The sequence below is a fragment of the Bidens hawaiensis genome, unplaced genomic scaffold, assembly GCF_021521415.1.
Source record: "Bidens hawaiensis isolate Kalapana, Puna unplaced genomic scaffold, B.hawaiensis_p1.1 tig00028455_1, whole genome shotgun sequence".
NCBI classification, from domain to species: domain Eukaryota; kingdom Viridiplantae; phylum Streptophyta; class Magnoliopsida; order Asterales; family Asteraceae; genus Bidens; species Bidens hawaiensis.
In genome coordinates this window covers 93,830-113,610 of record NW_027494637.1, presented here as the reverse complement: position 1 = coordinate 113,610, position 19,781 = coordinate 93,830, and the positions used below count along the sequence as shown (strand labels likewise).

At 39.2% G+C, this 19,781-nt stretch overlaps 2 protein-coding genes across 3 annotated transcripts; one reads left to right on the top strand and one right to left on the bottom strand.

Moving 5' to 3' along the window:
- Positions 1-159: 159 nt before the first annotated feature.
- Positions 160-3,663, bottom strand: LOC143577008 (pterin-4-alpha-carbinolamine dehydratase 2, mitochondrial-like). Of its 2 annotated transcripts, none has more exons than XM_077060963.1 (7): positions 3,591-3,663; positions 3,489-3,514; positions 3,281-3,357; positions 2,358-2,443; positions 2,154-2,277; positions 647-715; positions 160-461 (listed from the first exon to the last, which is right to left on the bottom strand). In XM_077060963.1, exons 1-7 carry the CDS (start codon positions 3,636-3,638, stop codon positions 379-381), a joined length of 513 nt encoding a protein of 170 aa, XP_076917078.1. In that variant the 5' UTR covers positions 3,639-3,663; the 3' UTR covers positions 160-378. The 2 variants fall into 2 exon arrangements, with proteins under 2 accessions (XP_076917078.1, XP_076917079.1); XM_077060964.1 differs by having other exon boundaries at positions 3,281-3,348; positions 3,591-3,657.
- A 1,407-nt stretch (positions 3,664-5,070) lies between these two features.
- LOC143576989 (coatomer subunit zeta-1-like) lies at positions 5,071-8,604 on the top strand. The gene is made up of 7 exons (XM_077060948.1): positions 5,071-5,171; positions 5,539-5,698; positions 5,782-5,929; positions 6,020-6,097; positions 7,476-7,560; positions 8,267-8,322; positions 8,399-8,604. Exons 1-7 carry the CDS (start codon positions 5,169-5,171, stop codon positions 8,403-8,405), a joined length of 537 nt encoding a protein of 178 aa, XP_076917063.1. The 5' UTR covers positions 5,071-5,168; the 3' UTR covers positions 8,406-8,604.
- The last annotated feature ends 11,177 nt before the right edge of the window (positions 8,605-19,781 follow it).

Here is a 19,781-nt window from a genome sequence, read left to right as displayed (position 1 = left end):
AAATAACACTCTTTAGTGTTCAAAGCATGAGCTCGAACTCAGTTCATTACAAACCGAGCCGACGACCAATTTGAACATCGTAAAATTAAAATAAAGTTTCACTTATTTGAAACCATTCTTTGCACTTCTCAGCATTTAGCCACCACATAAGAATCAATAATTTATCTATATCTTTAAAACATTCTCCAGGTATCAATTTATTAGACAAAAAAAAGAAAAAGAAAAAAGAAAAGAATATTATTATGCATATAAAACATTGATGAAAAATAAAATAAACAGAAAATGTAAATAACCACCTCACCTAACTAACCTAACAGCATCATAAAAGTCTTGTATTAATTTATGAAAATCCAGCTAACTTGTGAACATTTAGTAAAGTTATTTACTACGCTTAAGATAAGATTCGAAGGGTAGCTTGTCGATTTTTGCAGCCAGTATGAAATCATTTTCCGTGAGCCCACCTGCACAAGTCACACTTAATTAACTTCACAAACTATTTGGAAGAAAGTTTCTTAACTTTTGGTAATTATACTTTTCGACTGAACGTTTCTTGCTTATGTGGCATTTTATGATAACATTGTTTATCACTAACTAGCCACACAAGTACATTGTTATTCAATGATATGGTACTATACGCAATTCTTACCGCAAGCATGTGTCCATATCTCGATTGTCACATTGTTCCATCCAACAAGATGGAGATCTGGATGATGACCTGCATTCAAATAAATATAGATCATAACCATTTTTATATTAAAACTTAAGAAAAATGTCACTATGTGATGAATTATATTCAAACTATACTCATTTGAAGTAAATAAATTTATGTTGACCTTTTTATTAGGTCAACTGCTCACCTTTTATAACAATCATAGATAGGACCTGCTGTACAATCTAATTCAATCACTTGGAACATATTTTAATTTGACATATTCCAACAGTGCAATTCCAACATCATATAAAGTTGTAACCATTTTTCGTGTTCATGATAAAATCAATAAAATACATGAACATGTAAAATTCTAATAATTGTACCAGATTAAAAAAACAATCAGAATAAACTGTCCGGATGGTCCATGTTGTATTCTTAGATTGCTATTTTGATCCCTAATTTTCAAAGATTACAGGTTTATGCCAATAGTTTGCGTTCTGTTAAGTGCATGTGAAATGACCAAAATACCCCTCTATATCAAAAACAGAAAATATATATACATACATACATGCATGCATATAATACACACACACACAAATGCATGTAGTTTTATTACAAAACATGTGAAGTCCATAGAGATCTAGATTTTTACTTTTTTTGTGTTTATAACATTCCAAAGGCCTTTTGGCCATTTCCAAAAAGTTTCTAGTAAAAGTTAAGCATCGATCCGTGCCAGGGACCAAAAGGGTTATATTTGTGCAAACTATCGTCTAAGCCCGCGAATTTCTCACAGATGGGGACCAAACCACTATTTGAGTACCACAGGACCAAAAGGGTTATATTTGTGCAAACTAGCGTCTAAGCCTGCGAATTTCTCACAGATGGGGACCAAAACCGCTATTTGGTATACACCACAGGACCATCCATCTAATTTACTCAAATCATTTATATAGAAGGATTACAGAGTTTTCTTTGGCTGTAGGTAGGTTATTGGGTTTGCCATGTAAGTTGGACAGAGTTAAGAGTCTATGCAGTCAATATCGGTGCTATAGTGGTTATTGGACCTCTAGCAGAATATTGGTCAAAATATCTGTACCGAGCAATATTGACCGATATATCACCGATTTTCCCGATATCAGTTTTTCAAGTCTAATTTGTCAATTTTTAGTGTTTAATGCTAGTGTTTAAGTCTTAATCAGTTCCTAGTTCCTACTTCTACAATTGTTAGTGTTTTGTAAGTTGCAAAAGGTTAATTTGTCAATGGTAGGAGTGTATACTGAATTGTCAGAATTGTTAGTATTAGATTGCTATATATATAAATTCTGCATGATAACCAGTATCGCAAATATCAATCCTTGACCAGAATCCAATATTTTCCCCCATTAACTGCATAGGTTAGAGTCAGAAAGTCCTCAACAATGTAAAATTATCAGATTTGACTAGTGAGCATAAATTATATAAATTCTCTGTGTGTGTGTGTGTGAGAGAGAGAGAGAGAGACCTTCGGATTCAGCCAAGTCAGCAACAATCTTAAAAAACTCCAAGCCTAGGAGAAAGTTCTTAACTTTCCACTTGCGACGAAGCTTCATCACACCACTATCATTTAACAGTTCCCATTCAGGAATCTAAAACATAACCAATTACCAATCTCAACTTTTTTTCCAACAAAATCAAGATAACAAAAGATATATAAATAGCAGCAAACCTTTGGTTTCAACACATTGGCACTTCCTTCAGTCATAGGACTCAAATCCTTTCTGTTGCATGGGACACACTTCTGAAGTGACAAATCTGAAATGGCACATAGAAGTCAGTTTTTGAAAGGACAAGGGACGGTGGAAAATACAAAAATGATATAGCAATGACTTAATCTGCAATATAGAAAATTTTTCTAATATTTATGTGACACCACAAATTAGCGCCTCCAGTCATGAGCTGTTCCTGTGTTCATGAGATTAAATGATCAAATTTTAGCACAATACACAAAATGATTCGGACACTAATATACCATGATGCCAAAATGAGTCGGATACTGATATACTATGATGCCAATAGGCGTCTTTTCTTATTACATCAGATGACTGCCCTTGGGTACTCAACTACTACTGCTATTCTTGTGTTTAATCAGAAAATATTGACATATCATCCAATTATTCTTATTGTTTAATGCACACGCATGTGCGCGCACATGCATCTCTAAGGATTGGTAAACTTGACGCAAGGTTGATGGACAGAGGACAAGATCAGGTTTTGTGGAGTCGTGGGATAGAAAAATATCATGGACTTTAGGGAGTGTGCAGATATTTTTTAATATATTGTCTTACATTTGCTTTGGTGGATAGTTTAGTAGGAGAGCTTATGGGTCATCTTAAAAGTGTGTGTGAATCATTTATAGTTCACTTGTATTTTGCTCGTTTAGCTGTTAACTTTATTGTTTTTCGAATCATCTCTATGTTACTGATGGGTACTAGTATTATCTATTAGTGTTTGTTTTTGTTGTTGTCATGGTCGTCTTAGCTACACTTTATATTATCCGCTTTATCTGGTTTACTACACTCGAAAACCTTTCGACATACAAGTGCAGCGTTGGTTGTTTAAATAATTTGATGAGAGCGTGTTAGCACAGACCTTTGGTGGTACAAAATGTCCTCCTGAATCCATTCAAAATTGGTCTATGCTCCCCCACTGGTATGCAACTAGTTGAACTGTAATGCAAAGGATGAAAGAACACTAGTACTATTATTTTTATGATGAGAAGAAAACAAAAATGAATCACATACATAGATTATTAGATTAGATAAAGAAAGATCATTTGAGTAAAGAAAGAAAACAATACCTCCGTAGTCCATGAGATCGGAACACCTGAAACAAAGAGTAATAAATCCAAAATCAACAACAACACAGAGAGAATGGAGATATATTGTTGCAATTTACATACGTAGTGGAAATGGTAAGTGAGAGGAACAAGGCGTCGAATGGAAATCATAGATCTATCTTTACAAACCCACCCCCCGCCGAATAGAAACAGGTCAGTCAGGAGGTGTAGTGTAAATTATCAAATTTTATTAAAGAAAATAAATTAAAAATTCTATGTTTTTTTTGTTTGATTGATAGGTTATCCTACTCGAGTCCCGATTCTTCACTCTGGTCATACTATGTTGTCTTAACCAGGTTCACGTTGGCTTCAAAGTTTGGCTTGGGCGTTCCCACGGGAAACCATATCACCGACTGCCACTTGACAGCCGTTGTGCCACCACTAGAGCATAATTTTTTGGCGTAACACATGGTGGGACGAAAACCCGAGTGGGCTTAAGGTTCGATCTGACAACCTTTGCACAAGGCCTAGCTCAAATCCTTCATTGTCACTATCCACTCAAAAGTGTGACACAAATAAGATTCAAACTTGGGGGATTCTATGTTTGTTATTTATTTCCTTGTAAAGTTATGGAGTATTTATAAAAATTCATCATACTAGTTTTATCTAATTTATAAAGTTTCTTTACTTAATATTTTTGGCTTCATATTTAATTTTAATCCATTTTCTATCTAGGGAGGTTGATTTTGCTAACCATTCAAATCTCTTTCCCATCGACGTTACCCCCCTCCACTTGAGAATATTGTAATTGGCCTATCTAGTCTTAGGTGTATAATGGCTAAATGTGTGTAGTGTGTGTGCCCAGGGATAATTTGACAGAGTAACAAGAGGGGATATGGATGCTGACCCTAATTCTCAAATTGCGGGATTTGTGCCCATGTACTTTTGGGGTGGGGAAAAGCGACCCCCCCTACATCAGCCTTTAGATCTTCCATCCACATTACGAGCAATATCGTCCTTTCACCCCTAACTGTTTCCGGTGACCCTTTCGAGCTCTCTGGCCACCCGAAAACACCACCACCAATCGTCTCTACCATGATTTTCTCTCTATATGTTGCTAATTATTACTCCATTCGTTACATTAAAAGTGTCAATATTTTCTTTTTTGTTTGCCCTATTACAAATGTTCATTTTCAAAATTTATTAGCTAATTTTCAAATTTATTTTTTAAACACACACAAATAACATTAATAAACAATATTTATGGACCTAATTTCCAATGACATTATTGTAATTTAAAAAGCAAAAAAAAAATAATTATTCAATCTACCGTGAACTTTGTACTTTTCAAACCATGAACTTTTAATAGGACGGAGGGAATATTATTATTATTAAAGGGCATGATAGTAATTTCACCTAGTCAACTGACGAAGGGAGTTGTTTGTGCCTGCCCGAAAAGTACATGGACTCAAATCCCGCAGTTTGAGAATTGGGGTCGCATCATGCACCCGTACATTAATTCGGGAAATCATAATTATATCTATTGTTATTATTATTATTATATTAAATTAAATAAGAAGAAATTGAAAGTTAATAAGAGTCCGTTTGTGTGTTTAAGAAGGTAGGCTTCTTTGGTTGTTGATCGATCTGCTTCGTATTTTGAAGGTAGAGGATAATTGATCTGGACTCATCACTCGCAAAATGGTCAGTAATAATAATATAATCATTTCCTTACTTTTTCTGATCTCCGATTTACGGTGTTTGCAGCAGCAGGATTGTACGTGTTTTTGATATGATCTCCCCGTTTTGATTGTTTAATTCTAGGGTTTTCTAACATGATTGATTCTGGATCTATTTCTTGTAATCGATAGTCGTACTAGATTTTACTTACTTGATATATATGTTTATCATTTACGAACATATAAATTAATAATTCATGTCCTATTTCTATTCTATTTCCTTAGAATATAACAATTTTTTGTGTTTATGTTTCTAGCCTAATTACCACAACTATTTGAACACTCACTGACCTAATATTCTGATTGATATTTATGTTTATTATGTGTTTTAGGAGTATTGTCCTCTGGTTAAGAACATTCTGCTTCTCGACTCAGAAGGAGGCCGTATCGCTGTCAAGTATTATTCAGATGACTGGCCAACTAATAATGCCAAAGAAGCATTCGAGAAGTCTATTTTTACCAAGACTCACAAGATCAACGCACGCACCGAAGGTATTATTATTATTACACTTCGCCTTTAATGTTTACACATCATTCATTCTCAATAATAATAATGTGTATCTGACTATTTGCAGCTGAGATAACAATGCTTGATAGCAACGTTGTTCTCTACAAGTTTGTTCAGGACCTTCACTTCTTTGTTACTGGCGGTGACTCTGAAAATGAGCTCATTTTATCGACGGTTCTTCAGGGCTTCTTTGATGCAGTTGGTATTCTGCTAAGGTAGTTTGTAACCAATATATCTATCTGGTCTTTTTTTTATGTGAAACTTAATACGCCTTTTTATTGGATATTTGATGGTTTTGTGATCAGGGGCAATTTGAATAAGAGGGAGGCACTTGAAAACTTGGATCTCATCTTGTTGTGCCTTGATGAAATTATCGATGGCGGGTAAGATAGATACACTTAGTGTAACACACATATTATAAATCATGTGACCATATTTGTTATCTACATGACCAATTCGACTATAGTTGTTCCATATCAACTACTGCATTTGTTTGGCTGTATTTAAACAACTTAGAGTGGATATGGGACTTGTTAAGTCCATTTTAACCCGACCCAGTCCATTTTTTGAAATACCTCTTTAGTTTGATTACCTTTCAGTTTCATATGAACCTGTAAGTTCAAAAACACTTAAGAGCTAGCGTGGTGGGCAAAAACCCTCATCCATAAGTGCAAAAACACTGTTACGCCTGCTGCGTTTTGCAGCATTTGGGGCGTTGGCGTCAGGTGTGGAAACGCCATGGGTGTGGTGATTTATTAAAAAACAATCCATTGAATGGACCCGTTAAGTATTAAAAAAAACTTCATTTGTTAACTCTTTATATAAACAACCATTTAACTCAAGTTTTTACACCACAATTTATCATCTTTCTCTTCCAAATCATACTGTTTTCATCTAATCTTCACACCATTTTTCATACATTCTTCATCATGGATCCTAACAACCTGAGCAGCCCGTTCTTTACATTTTGTTTATATTTTGTCTTTTAATTCAAGAATTTAATTTTAAGAGTTTATTTGATGAAATTTAGTATTATTCTATATAAATATTTAGGAAAATATTTATAAAGTAATGATTACTTCACGTGGCAGTGAGTCAGTGACGCTGCTTTTTACATTTTGCTGTCGCTCCACTACAGATGTCCTTATGGAAGTGTAATTGATCGTTTGTCATACTATATCAATCTGGCCATTTGGCCAATCAACTCACCAAATTGCCATTTTGTATCAAGTTTAGCCAATAGCCCAATATCACCATTTTTGTCAAAATCATATGATTATCATCCAAAGCAAATTTAATGGCTATTCTAGTCACTTTCTAGCAGTGGTGATGTTTATATCACAGTTTTACACAGAATTCTATTTTAGCTTAGAATCGGTTAAAATCTACCAAAAACTTGTATGCCAATTTAATTGGTTATGCTACATATCCATAATTCTTGGTTTGACACAGTAGTTGAAAATTTAAAAAATGCTGTTTGACATTTGGTCCAACAGTTAAGTTAAATTTGGATTAGCACAAGTCAAATGAGAATTCCTCATCTATGTATGGAATAAAAATATTTCTGTATCAATATTCTGAAAATTTTGGTTGCTACACATTAATGTTTATTATGTAGTGTGAGCTATGGGTTTCATTAGCTGTTGATATTTGCCCTTGACTAGCAGGAAAAAATCATTTATAATTCTATAAAAGAAACATGAGCATATAAATGTTTTATGCATGTTCTAACATGTGTGTATAATACACTTTGTTTCTCAGAATTATTCTTGAAACTGATGCAAATGTAATTGCTGGAAAGGTTGCAAGCCACAGTGTAGATTCTGCAGCCCCTTTGTCTGAGCAGGTATTTTATAATCGTTTATAAAAGAATTTAAAATTATAGTAATTTCAAGTATATGGAATTGGTGAATTGGATTTTAATAAACCCACCTTTGTGTGGTTGGCCAATAATAATCCTAACTAAAAATATTCCTGAAGGAGGTCCCATCTTTTAATATTTTGTTCTCATTGGACCTCTGTTAAAAAAACTTAACGGTGTTAAGTTTTATCCGAATTTCAAACCGATAGTTTAGGGTCTTTGATCGGAAGGAGATACAAGTCGACTGATGTAAAACGGCTTGATTTTTGTTAATCGGAAGTTCAAATACCTGAATCGAACCACCGTCTCATCGTTTGGAGCACCTACTCGTGCCTTCGAGGTGCTTCAGTTTGGGTGTTTGAACTTCCAATTAACACAAATCAAGCCGTTTTACATCAATCGACTTGTATCCTCCTTCCGATAAAAATTCCTAAAACAACAGTTTGAAATTTGGATAAAACTTAATGCCGTTAGTCTTTTTTAACGGAGGTCCAATGAGAACAAAATTTTTAACGGACCTCCAGCTGGAATATTTTCAGTTGGTATTATTATTGGCCAATGACAAAAAGGTGGGATTAATAAAATTTTGACTAGTTGGTAACAACTCATCATTCAAGTTGTTTTCACAAGTGAGAAATGTAAGTTGGTTTATTTCGTGTCAATGTTGAAACGATTAAATTGGTTGTCGCAGACTATAAGTCAAGCATTGGCAACGGCACGAGAACATTTTACAAGATCTCTTCTCAGGTAATTTAACTTTGAACTAATTGTATGACCAAAAGTTTCAAGTCTTAACTAATTTTGTCTGTTAAATACAACACAGTGGATAAGGATGCTTGCTGTGTTGATGATGGTAATTTTGTTAGGACAATGCTGGAAACTTATGCTTTGAAATTAGTCAGCAGTTGCAAATTAAGTTCCATTGGGTATTATTATTGCATAAAGATGGTTGAATGGTTGGTTATGAAAGTAGACAAGAAGATGATCAATATTTTTAAGTTTTATTTAAGGTTGAATGGTTGACTGTTTTGACTTTTGATTATGTATTATTTAAATATGTTTTTAAGATATTGCTAGGGTCATCATTTATCTTCATGGTCTTTTGACATGAGGGTAGGTCAATAATTTGATGGTCACCCTTTTGAATAAATGGCCATTTTGTCATGAGTTTTGGTGTGTTCACCTGGAACATAGAAAGGAATTATTGCTTGTTAGTTGTTTACTAGGCACAAACCAAAGATAATCAGAGGAAACAAGACTATGTAATGATTAGATGCTCAAAACATAAAAGTAAATGGGAGAATTTTAGTGTACCTTCCTATAAACGTTAAATGTATATATTTCTAACTGAGATCAGATTTCTTTTTTGAACAACCAACAAAAGAATTTTTATTAAAAATTCTAGCAAGGAGCTAGAATACCAAGAACAGCCACGATACACAAGACCCGGCACTTACAACAAAGGCTTATCACCTACGAGATAAACGAGCTAATACATGAATTATATTTGAAATCCACACCAATCCTCCCACGATAACCCAATCTTTCTAGATCTATTTTTTTATATCCAAAGATAACCCATCGCTTTGATTTTTTTCACCAAACTGGTCACGTGTATTGGAGTTCCATTGTGAATGTAAGGCCCCGTTCCCGGTAGCCTTACTTTAGCGTTGGATTTACTCATAAACATAGTTAAATCTGGCCCATCTGTCCATTAAGTAACTGGGCCTAACTGGCCAGGCCCAAAGTCCACCTCAAGTTACTAACTGGCCGAGAACTCAAGGACAGAGAACTCAGCCGAGAACTCGTGACCGAGAACACTTGAGACCGAGATCATTGACCGAAATCATCAACTTTGACCGAGAACTCATATGTTGACCGAGAACCATTGTTCCTGGCCGAGAACTCTCATGGCCGAGAACCCTTATTGAACAGGTTCTCATGTTGACCGAAAACTCATGTCTAATGTTTCTAGCTCGGATTTTCCTAACCATACACCCAGTCCAGGCTTGAGAAATGATTAATTGATCTATAATTCACACTTTTAACTTCCCATTTCCAGTTTCCTTAACCATTTTACATCTGTTAACATCCCATTATCAAGATCTAGTCCATTTCTAGCATAAAGCTTGGATCTTTACCCATTTAACACGTTTTAGGCTAGATCTAGGGTTTCCTTCATGAACCGTATCTAGCCATGAGTATATTACGTCCATTTTAATCATCAAGTTGTTAACTTTATGTTTTAGCTAGATCTGATCTAGTCCATGCTCAAGTTTCATGGCTATCCGTTTATAAAAACGTAAGCTTTAAGATCAAGGACATACCTTTATACGGCTTATAGGCTACGGCTTGATTTGTTTGTCAACCTTTATCTTGTATCTAGCTTGTGTAATCAATATCTATTGGTATTCGGCTTGGATTTTGTGACATCTGCCCTGATCCGACCCGACCCAGGTACCCGTTTCTCTGACCCGATCTCTTTCTTTTATGATTTAATATTTATTTCTACTTATATTTTACTTTTAATAATAATATATTTTCCTTCCCGCCTCTTCTCTCTTTCCGCCTTCTTTTCCCTCTTGTCGCCGTCCCGCCCTTACGCCTTGTTTCCCTCTTTTCTTCTAACTCTTTGCTTGTCCTTTGGTTCTTCCCGCCTAAGGTTGTCTGCGCAGCTCCACGCGCCAGACTCCTTACAAGGAAGCCTGCGTGAAGACCATCTGTTCCAGCGATACGCGAGACGAACTCTTCTCGCAGCGCGCTAAGAATTGTAATTCTTCTCGCAGCGCGCGAAGAACGGTAGTTCTTCCCGCGACGCGCTAAGGATTTGTAGTTCTTCTCGCAGCACGCTAAGAATCGTAGTTCATCCCTCGACGCGCGAAGAATTATAGTTCTTCCCGCGGCGCGCTAGGAATTTTAATTCCTCCCGCGGCGCGCTAAGAAATGTGATTCTTCCCGCGGCGCGCTTAGAAATGTAGTTCTTTCCGCGACGCGTTAAGGTTAGTTCCGTCTGCCTTCGCGCTCGCGCTCTCTTGACCTTCTGTGTCTGCCTTCGCTCTCGCGCGTGCGCTCGAGCTTTCTCGCGCTGAACCCTTCGAGTTTTCTTCTGTTTAAATCTAGCCGTTGCTTTTGTGTTGTCTTATCTTTTGTGCTGTTGACCTAATCTGCTTTATGTCTGAAAAGTTACTTTCGGCGCAGCATGCGCACCAACCCCATTGGTTGGCAGAAAAAGTGACTGACATTATCTTTGGAGATCTGCTTTTTCCATGCTTGAACAGTACCTTTATCTGACCCGCCCATGCTTTTTACTGTTCCCTGTCAGCTTTATCTTGCCTCTGCAGCTGCCATATCTTTCCATATCTTTTGCTTTTGGATTCTTATGCTTTTTGATATCTTTTGCTTGATCCTGTTAAAGATCCTTTCCCCTTTTCTAGGGATTATGTCTCCTAGGGTTTTCCTATAAATAATAATAATATTTTCATAACACTACACACACAAAACACTTAATCTCTCCTGTTCTCTTGCCCCTTGCTCTCTCTGCCGTCTTCCTCTCTGCCTCCGTCTTCCTCCCTGTTCTGCCCTGCTTTTCCGGTAATATATATATATTATATATAATAACTTACTTATTAATTATGCTAACTTATATCAAGACTTAAAACAAATCATTAAAACAATAATCTTATTTATAGGTTAACTTGTGCTTGTTTAAAGTTGGTTCTTGCTTTATCTTACACCGCATCATTTATCAAGTGAGTAATCTCGTACCTAATCCCTTTTTATTTTTAATGTTTTGGGATGTTCAGGTGTTCATACAAACTTAGAGTCTTAAACTGTTTATGAACTTTAGTCGCGCAGTATCCCATGTGTTGAGGACGTAGACTTGGCTGTTTATTTGTATGTGTGGATCATTAACCGTCTTGTCGGTCTATTCCGCAGTTCTCATGGTACCATTAGATGAACACGGGAGAACTATCGTTTATGATTTTCTTTTTTGTTTGCACATGCACAGTTTGTCTTGTTTGTGAGCTCAATTGTGAGCACTGGCAGTCTATGAATCTTAGAGTTGATCCCGATCAGATTACACCCTTGTTGAAAACCAGACATACACATGTTGCGCGCAGATTTAATATTATCTATGTATTGTATTAAACTTGATTTCTCACCAACACGCAAGTGTTTGACGTTTTATTTTAACACATGTTCAGGTTTGCAGTAGCTGTTTTGGAGCTTGTGGACACGTAGGAAGTTTTCTTTATTTTTGACCTAGATTAAAATGTATCAAGACAAGTTATTGCTGTTCGAATATTATGATTTATAATATATTGATTTATGATGATTTATGTTATCTTGTTTACCCTGCGCGCGCGCGAATGAATGTATTTATTAAATATTGACACCCAATAGTGTCACGAGTAATGAAACAATATGTGGCGCCCCGATGTATAATCCGCCTTTGGTCGGGGTGTTACAGATTGGTATCAGAGCTCGTTGACTTTAGGATAGGTGGTTAGACGTAACGGCCTAGAATACCTAAGAGTCCCTTCTCGCGCATGAGAGAAATCTCATGTTTGCGCGCTTATTGTTAATTACTCGTTATTTATGAATATGCTCGCGCTTGCGCAGTGTATGATTTTATGTTCTATTTCGCGATATTTCGATTTTTATTGATTTTACTTACATATTCGTTTGTTGGATTTGAAAATCCGAAAAGTCATGGTGATACATGAATAGTTGATTTTCAATTTCCATTTACGATTATGTTCTGAGGTTGGAGACTTGAAAAGTCATGGTGATACATGAATTGTCAACCTCCAATACTCATTTTCTTGTATGTTTTATATTGAAGATTGAAAAGTCATGGTGATACATGAATCGTCGATCTCCAATACTCGTTTGCTCGTATATTTTAAATTGGGAATTCGGAAAGTCATGGTGATACATGAATTGTCGATTTCTGATTCGAAATTGTTACCTTTATTAAGTCTGCATTTAAAGTCATTTAATCTACTTTAACTATTGATAGTATCTAACCCTGCGAAACCAAGCTCTATAAAGTTATACTTTGCGCTAAAACCAAGATATTAACTAAAATTAAAATTTTTATAGAATGCCTCCGCTATCTCGCCGATTTCAGAGAAGAGAAGCCTCGCGCATGCGTAGACAGCAATGTTCCCAGGAAATGGCCGCCGCAATAGCCCAAGCTTTGAGCCAAAACAATACCAACACCTCTGGTTACAACATTAAGTCCTTTAACGCGGGTAACCCTCCAAAGTTCACAGGTCTTGAAGGAGCCACCGTGATGCTCCAGTGGCTTGAGAAAATAGAAAACACTTTCCTCCACACCCAATGCCCCTCAGACAGACGAACCCTGTATGCTTCCAGTGTCCTGGAATCTAGAGCGCTTACATGGTGGAATGGAGTAGCTCATGCGCGTGGCGCAGAGGCTGCTTCTAGCATGACATGGGAGGAATTCAAGGAAATTCTTACGCGAGAATTCTGCCCTCCCAACGAAGTTAAGCGCCTGGAGGAAGAATTTTGGAATCTTAAGCAATACAGTGGCGAAGCGCGCGAGTACGCGACGCGTTTCCATGAACTAAGCCTGCTTATCCCTCACCTTGTTACCCCTTCCCGCCGAGCCATAGAGAAATTCCTTGGGGGTCTCCCCATGGAAATTCAAGATTCTGTATGGGCCAGAAACCCAGTAACTCTCTCTGACGCCATTGAGTTGGCCGCTGTGCTCAGCGACAACCATGTCAGAGCAGGAACCCTGTTCCTGCGGGGAGCTGAGAAAACCAAACCCACCAAGACTGCCCCTGAACCAACAGAAACCAAACCAGAACCCTCAAACCGTAACAACCTCAAGCGCAGGCGCAAAGCCTATGCGCTTACCAACCCGCCCATTGTCCAGCAACCCATTTATCAACCTCCAGTTTACGCGCCTAACCCACTGTCAACCTACCCAACACCTCCTGTAGTCCACAACTATGCCTTAACCAATCCCGCACTCCCTGCCCCGCCAACTAAGAAACCTTACACAGGAAAACCACCCCTTTTGCCCAACCTGTAGACTCCACCACCCACCTCAAGTCCCATGTCGACTTTGTACCCGATGTGGCTGCGCTGGTCACCTTGCAGAAAACTGTAGAGTCCTTCCCGCCAATCCAATTGCGCCAACACCACCAGTCTACCCGCAGAACCCACAACCAACCTACCAAAACCCACGACCCAGATCGTGCTTTAACTGCGGTGATCCCAGTCATTTCCGGAACGTGTGCCCGAGACTACAAGTGCAAATCACACAGGCGAATCCGGTGAACCAGATTTCGAACCAAGTGACACGCGGGCGAGCTTTTAACATAACCGCGCACCAAGCGCAAGCGATTAATGACGTAGTTAATGGTACATTTTTGCTTAACGGATTTTATGCTTCTGTACTTTTTGATACAGGCGCCGATCGAAGCTTTATTTCTCGCGCGTTTGAGCAGAAGCTTGCGCGACCGCGCGATAACTTAAAAGAAGATTTTTCAGTTGAATTGGCTAATGGCGAAACTGTTTTAATTAACTCAGTGATTAAAGATTGCACGCTTAACCTTAACGAAAACGATTTTCTAATCGACCTCATCCCCATGCCTCTTGGAAGCTTTGATGTTATTATTGGTATGGACTGGCTTTCGCATAATCGCGCCGAAGTTATTTGCGCCAAGAAGATGATTCGCATACCTCGAGAAAATGGTGATCTTCATATTTACGGCGAGAAACCCTCCCGCGGTCTTAAACTTATGTCTTGCGCCGAAGCCCGAAGGCTCATGCGGAAGAAGTGTATTGCATTTCTAGCCCATGTGGTTAAGCCTGCTGAAGAGAAGAAGCTTCGCGATATCCCCGTTGTGCGTGACTTCCCTGAAGTTTTTCCCGATGATCTTCCTGGTATCCCTCCCGCTCGTGAAGTCGAGTTTCGTATTGATCTTGTCCCTGGTGCTTCCCCCGTAGCTAAATCTCCTTATCGTCTTGCACCCGCTGAGATGCAAGAATTGGCCAGCCAACTTCAAGAGTTGACAGCTAAAGGATTCATTCGCCCTAGCTCTTCGCCCTGAGGTGCTCCGGTGTTGTTCGTTAAAAAGAAAGATGGTTCGTTTCGCATGTGTATCGATTACCGCGAGTTGAACAAACTCACCATTAAGAACCGGTATCCCTTACCGCGTATTGACGACCTCTTTGATCAACTCCAAGGTGCCTCTTGTTTTTCCAAGATTGATCTCCGCTCTGGCTATCACCAGTTGCGCATCCGCGATGAAGATGTTCCGAAGACTGCTTTTCGAACTCGTTATGGCCATTTTGAATTCTTGGTCATGTCCTTCGGTTTAACCAACGCACCCGCCGTTTTCATGGATCTAATGAATCGGGTGTGTAGGCCTTTCTTGGATAAATTCGTGATTGTGTTTATCGATGACGTTCTGATTTATTCTAAGACCAAGGCCGAGCATGAGCAACATCTTCGGTTGGTGTTGCAAAAGCTTCGAACCGAGCAGCTCTATGCTAAGCTTTCCAAGTGTGAATTCTGGTCTGATGAAGTACAGTTTCTTGGTCATGTTGTAAACAAGATGGGTATTCATGTCGACCCATCCAAGATTGAAGCAATCAAGAACTGGATTACGCCATCCACTCCTTCCGAGATCCGTTCCTTTCTGGGCTTAGCTGGTTATTACCGGCGCTTCATTTCGAACTTCTCGAAGATCGCTTTGCCTTTAACAGCTCTAACGCACAAAGGTAAACCGTATATTTGGGGCTCGAAGCAAGAAGAAGCCTTTCTGACGCTCTTGCGTTTGTTGTGTGAAGCTCCTGTTCTTGCGCTACCTGAGGGTAATGATGATTTTGTCGTGTATTGCGATGCATCCAACCAAGGTCTCGGTTGTGTTCTTATGCAACGAGGCAAGGTTATCGCTTACGCATCAAGGCAACTCAAGGTTCATGAAAAGAATTATACAACTCACGACCTCGAACTTGGTGCAGTTGTTTTTGCCTTGAAGATCTGGAGACACTACCTTTATGGTACTAAGTGTATCCTCTACACTGACCATAAAAGCCTTCAGCATATCTTTGATCAGAAGGAACTTAACATGAGACAACGCCGATGGAACGAACTCATCAGCGATTACGATTGTGAGATCCGGTATCATCCTGGTAAGGCTAATGTGGTAGCCGATGCGCTCAGCCGAAAACCCTGCCAGCTTAACTGTATCTTGCCGCGCACCCAGCTTCACTTCGCGCCGATTCAAAGCAACCTTGAATCGCGCATTCGTGACGCGCAGCGCGCATCCATCAGTAATGATAACCTTCGCGCCGAGTTAGCGTGTGGCGCGGAAGCGCACTTTGTCCCTAATCTGAGTGGAATTCTCTGCTACCTTAATCGCATCTGGATTCCCTTTGATGAGAATCTTCGCGCTGACATCCTGAGTGAAGCGCACAAATCTCGGTATTCTATTCATCCTGGTGCTGATAAGATGTACAAGGATTTGCGCATTACTTATTGGTGGCCCGGTATGAAGAAGGATATTGCTGTGTTCGTAGCTAAATGCCTGACTTGTTCTAAGGTAAAAGCTGAACACCAACGCCCATCTGGTTTGCTCGAACAACCAGAAATTCCTACGTGGAAATGGGAATGTGTAGCGATGGACTTTATTACCAAGTTACCTTTGACAGCAAGCAAACATGATAGCATTTGGGTAATAGTGGATCGTTTGACTAAGTCTGCTCACTTTCTGCCCATTCGTGAAATCTACCGTGTTGAGCAACTCGCGCAGCTTTATGTCAAGGAAATTGTCTGCCGCCACGGTACTCCTTTGAGCATCATATCCGATCGCGATGGCCGTTTTATATCTCGCTTTTGGAAATCTCTCCAATCTGCGCTAGGAACTCGCTTGGACATGAGTACGGCATATCATCCTCAGACTGACGGTCAGTCTGAGCGAACTATTCAAACTCTTGAGGATATGCTCCGATCTTGTGTTCTCGATTTTGGAGGTAATTGGGATTCGCACCTGCCTTTGATCGAGTTCTCTTATAATAACAGCTATCATTCCAGTATCGGTATGGCCCCATTTGAAGCACTTTACGGTCGTAAGTGCCGCTCCCCAATTTGTTGGAGCGAAGTGGGAGAAGCTCAAATCACAGGACCCGAACTTGTTCAAGAGACAACCGATAAAATCGCCAAGATCCGTGATCATCTACTGACTGCCAGAAGCCGACAGAAGAGTTACGCAGATCGTAGGCGAAAGCCTCTCGAATTTCAAGTTGGTGATCTTGTTCTCCTCAAAGTGTCGCCTTGGAAAGGTGTTGTCCGCTTTGGGAAGAAGGGTAAGCTTGCTCCTCGTTATGTTGGTCCATTCAAGATTCTCGCGCGTGTGGGAAAAGTTGCCTACAGACTTGACCTGCCGCCCGCGCTCAGTAATGTGCATCCAACGTTCCATGTATCCAATCTCAAGAAGTGTTTAGCTGACGAGAACCTTCACATTCCGCTTGATGAAGTTCAAGTTGATGAAACTATGCATTTCGTTGAGAAGCCTGTTGAGATTATGGATCGCGAGGTTAAGCAAACCAAGCGCAGTCGTATCCCTATCGTGAAAGTTCGCTGGGAGTCCAAGCGCGGAGCCGAGTTTACATGGGAAAGGGAAGATCAAATGAAGATCAAGTACCCGCACATGTTCTCTGCGCAACCTACTTCGAGATAAATTTCGGGACGAAATTTCTTAAAGTAGGGGAGACTGTGACATCTGCCCTGATCCGACCCGACCCAGGTACCCGTTTCTCTGACCCGATCTCTTTCTTTTATGATTTAATATTTATTTCTACTTATATTTTACTTTTAATAATAATATATTTTCCTTCCCGCCTCTTCTCTCTTTCCGCCTTCTTTTCCCTCTTGTCGCCGTCCCGCCCTTACGCCTTGTTTCCCTCTTTTCTTCTAACTCTTTGCTTGTCCTTTGGTTCTTCCCGCCTAAGGTTGTCTGCGCAGCTCCACGCGCCAGACTCCTTACAAGGAAGCCTGCGTGAAGACCATCTGTTCCAGCGATACGCGAGACGAACTCTTCTCGCAGCGCGCTAAGAATTGTAATTCTTCTCGCAGCGCGCGAAGAACGGTAGTTCTTCCCGCGACGCGCTAAGGATTTGTAGTTCTTCTCGCAGCACGCTAAGAATCGTAGTTCATCCCTCGACGCGCGAAGAATTATAGTTCTTCCCGCGGCGCGCTAGGAATTTTAATTCCTCCCGCGGCGCGCTAAGAAATGTGATTCTTCCCGCGGCGCGCTTAGAAATGTAGTTCTTTCCGCGACGCGTTAAGGTTAGTTCCGTCTGCCTTCGCGCTCGCGCTCTCTTGACCTTCTGTGTCTGCCTTCGCTCTCGCGCGTGCGCTCGAGCTTTCTCGCGCTGAACCCTTCGAGTTTTCTTCTGTTTAAATCTAGCCGTTGCTTTTGTGTTGTCTTATCTTTTGTGCTGTTGACCTAATCTGCTTTATGTCTGAAAAGTTACTTTCGGCGCAGCATGCGCACCAACCCCATTGGTTGGCAGAAAAAGTGACTGACATTATCTTTGGAGATCTGCTTTTTCCATGCTTGAACAGTACCTTTATCTGACCCGCCCATGCTTTTTACTGTTCCCTGTCAGCTTTATCTTGCCTCTGCAGCTGCCATATCTTTCCATATCTTTTGCTTTTGGATTCTTATGCTTTTTGATATCTTTTGCTTGATCCTGTTAAAGATCCTTTCCCCTTTTCTAGGGATTATGTCTCCTAGGGTTTTCCTATAAATAATAATAATATTTTCATAACACTACACACACAAAACACTTAATCTCTCCTGTTCTCTTGCCCCTTGCTCTCTCTGCCGTCTTCCTCTCTGCCTCCGTCTTCCTCCCTGTTCTGCCCTGCTTTTCCGGTAATATATATATATTATATATAATAACTTACTTATTAATTATGCTAACTTATATCAAGACTTAAAACAAATCATTAAAACAATAATCTTATTTATAGGTTAACTTGTGCTTGTTTAAAGTTGGTTCTTGCTTTATCTTACACCGCATCATTTATCAAGTGAGTAATCTCGTACCTAATCCCTTTTTATTTTTAATGTTTTGGGATGTTCAGGTGTTCATACAAACTTAGAGTCTTAAACTGTTTATGAACTTTAGTCGCGCAGTATCCCATGTGTTGAGGACGTAGACTTGGCTGTTTATTTGTATGTGTGGATCATTAACCGTCTTGTCGGTCTATTCCGCAGTTCTCATGGTACCATTAGATGAACACGGGAGAACTATCGTTTATGATTTTCTCTTTTGTTTGCACATGCACAGTTTGTCTTGTTTGTGAGCTCAATTGTGAGCACTGGCAGTCTATGAATCTTAGAGTTGATCCCGATCAGATTACACCCTTGTTGAAAACCAGACATACACATGTTGCGCGCAGATTTAATGTTATCTATGTATTGTATTAAACTTGATTTCTCACCAACACGCAAGTGTTTGACGTTTTATTTTAACACATGTTCAGGTTTGCAGTAGCTGTTTTGGAGCTTGTGGACACGTAGGAAGTTTTCTTTATTTTTGACCTAGATTAAAATGTATCAAGACAAGTTATTGCTGTTCGAATATTATGATTTATAATATATTGATTTATGATGATTTATGTTATCTTGTTTACCCTGCGCGCGCGCGAATGAATGTATTTATTAAATATTGACACCCAATAGTGTCACGAGTAATGAAACAATATGTGGCGCCCCGATGTATAATCCGCCTTTGGTCGGGGTGTTACAGATTTGGTCTTGGATCTCTCTCTTTCTCTCTCACGGCCGAAAAGGAAAGGGTTTGTGTGTGTTTTGGAGGTGTAAGGAGAATAAGATGGATAAGATGGATGTAAATGGAAAGATTTAGGGTTTAAGGGGTATTGATACTCCATTAAGCCCATGGACCTAAGACCTATCTTTCCTTTTTAGTCCATAATTACTCCATCTAATTTACTTACTTATCTTTCTCTCTTAATATTATTTATTTACTAACCCAAGTAAACTTTACCATAATATAATATTTAAATTATTATTATTTGAAATTCGGGATGTTACAGTGAACTAGCACATTACACACCAAACTGACACCAAACACACTGCATGTAATACTTTAGCTTTGTCTTTAGGGAATGTCAAATACTTATACAATTT

Coding starts and splice junctions, on each gene's coding strand:
- LOC143576989 (XM_077060948.1), top strand. Junction 5,699..5,781: donor GATCAACGCACGCACCGAAG/GTATTATTATTA, acceptor GACTATTTGCAG/CTGAGATAACAATGCTTGAT. Junction 5,930..6,019: donor GCAGTTGGTATTCTGCTAAG/GTAGTTTGTAAC, acceptor TTTTGTGATCAG/GGGCAATTTGAATAAGAGGG.
- LOC143577008 (XM_077060963.1), bottom strand. CDS start 3,638: ATGATTTCCATTCGACGCCTTGTTCCTCTCACTTACCATTTCCACTAC. Junction 2,444..3,280: donor GACATTTTGTACCACCAAAG/GTCTGTGCTAAC, acceptor GTGCCATTTCAG/ATTTGTCACTTCAGAAGTGT. Junction 716..2,153: donor TGACTTGGCTGAATCCGAAG/GTCTCTCTCTCT, acceptor ATTTGAATGCAG/GTCATCATCCAGATCTCCAT.